Below are 3,044 nucleotides of genomic sequence, written 5' to 3' on the forward strand. Positions count from 1 at the left end.
AATGAGTTTGTTTTAAATCTGAACCATCGATTGCTTAAATAGACGGTTGAGATAACTCACTATACCCTGTAGTGACTTTGCTCACTACAGGATCCCGGATCCGTCAAGTGGGTGAGATAGAAAAAGAAAAAGGAAACAAGATGCTGAAGGCCTAGATCGTCTGTATAGACAGACTTTTTGAGTGCTAAGATCCAAAGTTGAGAGGGAAACAGCCCAGATCGTACGCTAAGGTCCCTTCTCTTGTACTCTTAGACCCGCTAGAATTCTATATATAGGGTGGATTGGAGTGGATTGTTTAGCTGCTAGTTAAGGAGTAAATGGCAGAAAAGGATGACTGGGTGGTAACAATAAAGAATGAATTGCAGCGAATGGACACTATCCGAACTGAAGAAAAGCAGCACTGGGACAAGCGTTCCATATACAGAGTCCCGGCGTGTGTCGTCACAGACCTAAACATGAAAGCCTACAAGCCCCAGTTTGTCTCGTTTGGGCCTTACCATCATGGCGAGGATCATTTGAAGCCAATGGAGGAGCACAAGCACCGCGCTCTCCTCCATTTTCTCAAGAGATCCTCCAAGCCTCTCGAGTCCTACCTCAACGCTCTGGCCGAAGTTGCTCAGAGTCTAAAAGACTCGTACGAGTCGCTCGATCTTGTTTGGGAGAGAGACACTGATAGGTTCTTGCGAATGATGATTCTTGACGGCTGTTTTATGCTTGAGGTACTGCGTAACAATATGCACACAGCCTATCAAAAAAGTACACAGACAGTGAATGATTATGTTGCCAATGATCCAATCTTTAGTAATCATGGGAATCTCCACATTGTGCCTTACATCAGACGGGACATGCTTATGCTTGAAAATCAACTCCCTATGCTTCTTCTCACCACGCTTCTTGATGAGGAAACTAAGGTCTATCATCTTATGTCTAATTCTCCTTATGTTGTTTGTTTTAGAATTTAGATTGATTGATCTCCATCTAAATTTTTGCATCGCACAACATAAGAACTAATTTGGTCTGATCGTCAATCTCTAGAATTTAGGAGTTTGCTCCCACCTAAAATCTCATATTTGAAATCTCTTAGTGGAGCATAAACTAGCCTCGACACTGGACTTATCAAAATAAAGGAAGAGCATCCTCTCATCCGAGCTCATTTGGATGATCGGAAACAATCATTTTTAGAGTCCCTCATTATATCAAACCTTCAATAAAGAATCATATTGATCAGATATCCATCTACATAAGTTCGGAACATTATTTTGAAAAATTGTATACTGGTACACCAAATCAAAACCCATTTATGTCAAGTAAATTGTGTTGCGATCAGATAGTGTTTGTATATGATCAACATGATCTTTGATGTTCGGGACAAGTGAGAACGAGAAGGGCTCAGCCATAACAGGAACGCGGCAGAGTCTTGAATCCTATAGGAAAATATACAAGTTGATCGTACATATAAATTAAGTCATTTTTCTAGCCTATTCTGACTTTAAGAACAAAACTATACTAAAGTTGTGTACTTGATTTTAACTACATGCTTGTGCAGCAAGATGAGGAATTTGTGAACAAGCTCATTCTCCAGTTTTGCAGCGGCAACACCCGGTTCGCAGCAGTGTACCCCAGCATGGGTAAATGCTTGCACTTACTCGACGTGCACAGAAAGATCCTCCTTTGGCCAGACACCCGCAATCTAACCAGCCGCCAGGGGAAAAGCTGGTGGCACTGGGATCCAAGCAGCAGCAGAATGGCCCATGAAGCCGGTGCAGGCGACGAGATCATCCGGTCTGCAATGGAGATCCACGCAGCCGGAATTAGTTTCAAGAAAAGCAAAAGCCAAAGCCTCAAAGACATCACCTTCGAAGCCGGAAAGCTGAGGCTCCCGCCCATCGTTGTAGACGACACTACCGAGTCTATGTTTTTGAACCTCATCATTTTCGAGCGGTTCCATGTTGGGGTCGGGAACGAGGTCACCTCTTACCTCTTTTTCATGGACAGCATCATTGATAGTGCCAAGGACGTCAGCCTCCTGCAAGACAAAGGCATCATCCAGAATGCCCTCGGTAGTGACAAAGCCGTGGCCGAACTCTTTAATACCATTTCTAAGGATGCAACACTCGACCCGGCTAGCAGCCTGGACCTTGTGCATAAGACGGTTGATAAGTACTGCAAGCAGCGGTGCAACAAGTGGCGGGCCAATGCCAAGCACACCTATTTTACGAACCCTTGGGCGATCATCTCTGTCATAGCGGCTTTCGTTCTTTTCACGCTCACTATACTGCAAACGATATACAGCATGTTGTCCTATTACAATCCCCAATGATTCTCCACATCCGTCTCCTCCAATGCCTTCAGCAGATCGAAGTCATCGACTTGGCTAATTTGAATTTACGTTGATTGCTTGCAAAATAAAGACCGTTTGTGAGTCTATTACAGTGTGTGGTGTGTTCAATAAAGTGTTTGCCGAGTTTGGTAAACAAAAAGAATCGGAATATCAAGTTGTTCCAGTCATTCATTTATGAGAATTTTGTTGTGCTTGCTATATGTTTGTTAACCATTCGTCTTACCACATGGCTCAAAAAATTAATCTCAAGTTATGTAGTAGCTGCTCGCGATCACTTATATTCCACAAAAAATTCCCCTTTTTCCACCAATGTGGGACTAAGAGTTGGGGTCTCACAATATTGATCATTCCATTTGCCCTCCAACACACGAAAGAAAACTCGCACTGATGAAACACACATTTCACCCTAAGTTCCGACGGAAGTCCAGTCGGAAAATTAAAAAGAAAAAAAATGAGTTGGCACGTTTGGCAGTTAGGCTTACATTCAAGGGCCGGGTCAGATTCGGGCTGCAGGGCTTACATTGCATAATAATGACACTTGTATACATGCATCCGAGTCTGTCCAATTAGGCCCCGTTTCAAAAACCTTCGTAAAACATAAGCAGCTTATTTTACATTTTTAAACTCAAAAATAAAGTAAATGAAAAATAATTTTTTAAATTTTTTTGCATCGTCTAAAAGATCTCATCAAGATCTTCCAAAA

At 42.5% G+C, this 3,044-nt stretch overlaps 1 protein-coding gene across 1 annotated transcript; it reads left to right on the forward strand.

Annotated features, from left to right (window-relative positions):
• The first annotated feature begins 218 nt into the window (after window positions 1-218).
• Window positions 219-2,536, forward strand: LOC131311187 (UPF0481 protein At3g47200-like). The gene is made up of 2 exons (XM_058338535.1): window positions 219-911; window positions 1,547-2,536. The coding sequence occupies exons 1-2, from the start codon at window positions 318-320 to the stop codon at window positions 2,318-2,320; spliced, it is 1,368 nt and encodes a 455-aa protein (XP_058194518.1). The 5' UTR covers window positions 219-317; the 3' UTR covers window positions 2,321-2,536.
• Window positions 2,537-3,044: the final 508 nt, after the last annotated feature.

This window comes from Rhododendron vialii, chromosome 12a, assembly GCF_030253575.1.
Source record: "Rhododendron vialii isolate Sample 1 chromosome 12a, ASM3025357v1".
NCBI lineage: Eukaryota > Viridiplantae > Streptophyta > Magnoliopsida > Ericales > Ericaceae > Rhododendron > Rhododendron vialii.

Coding starts and splice junctions, on each gene's coding strand:
- LOC131311187 (XM_058338535.1), top strand. CDS start 318: ATGGCAGAAAAGGATGACTGGGTGGTAACAATAAAGAATGAATTGCAG. Junction 912..1,546: donor TTCTTGATGAGGAAACTAAG/GTCTATCATCTT, acceptor ATGCTTGTGCAG/CAAGATGAGGAATTTGTGAA.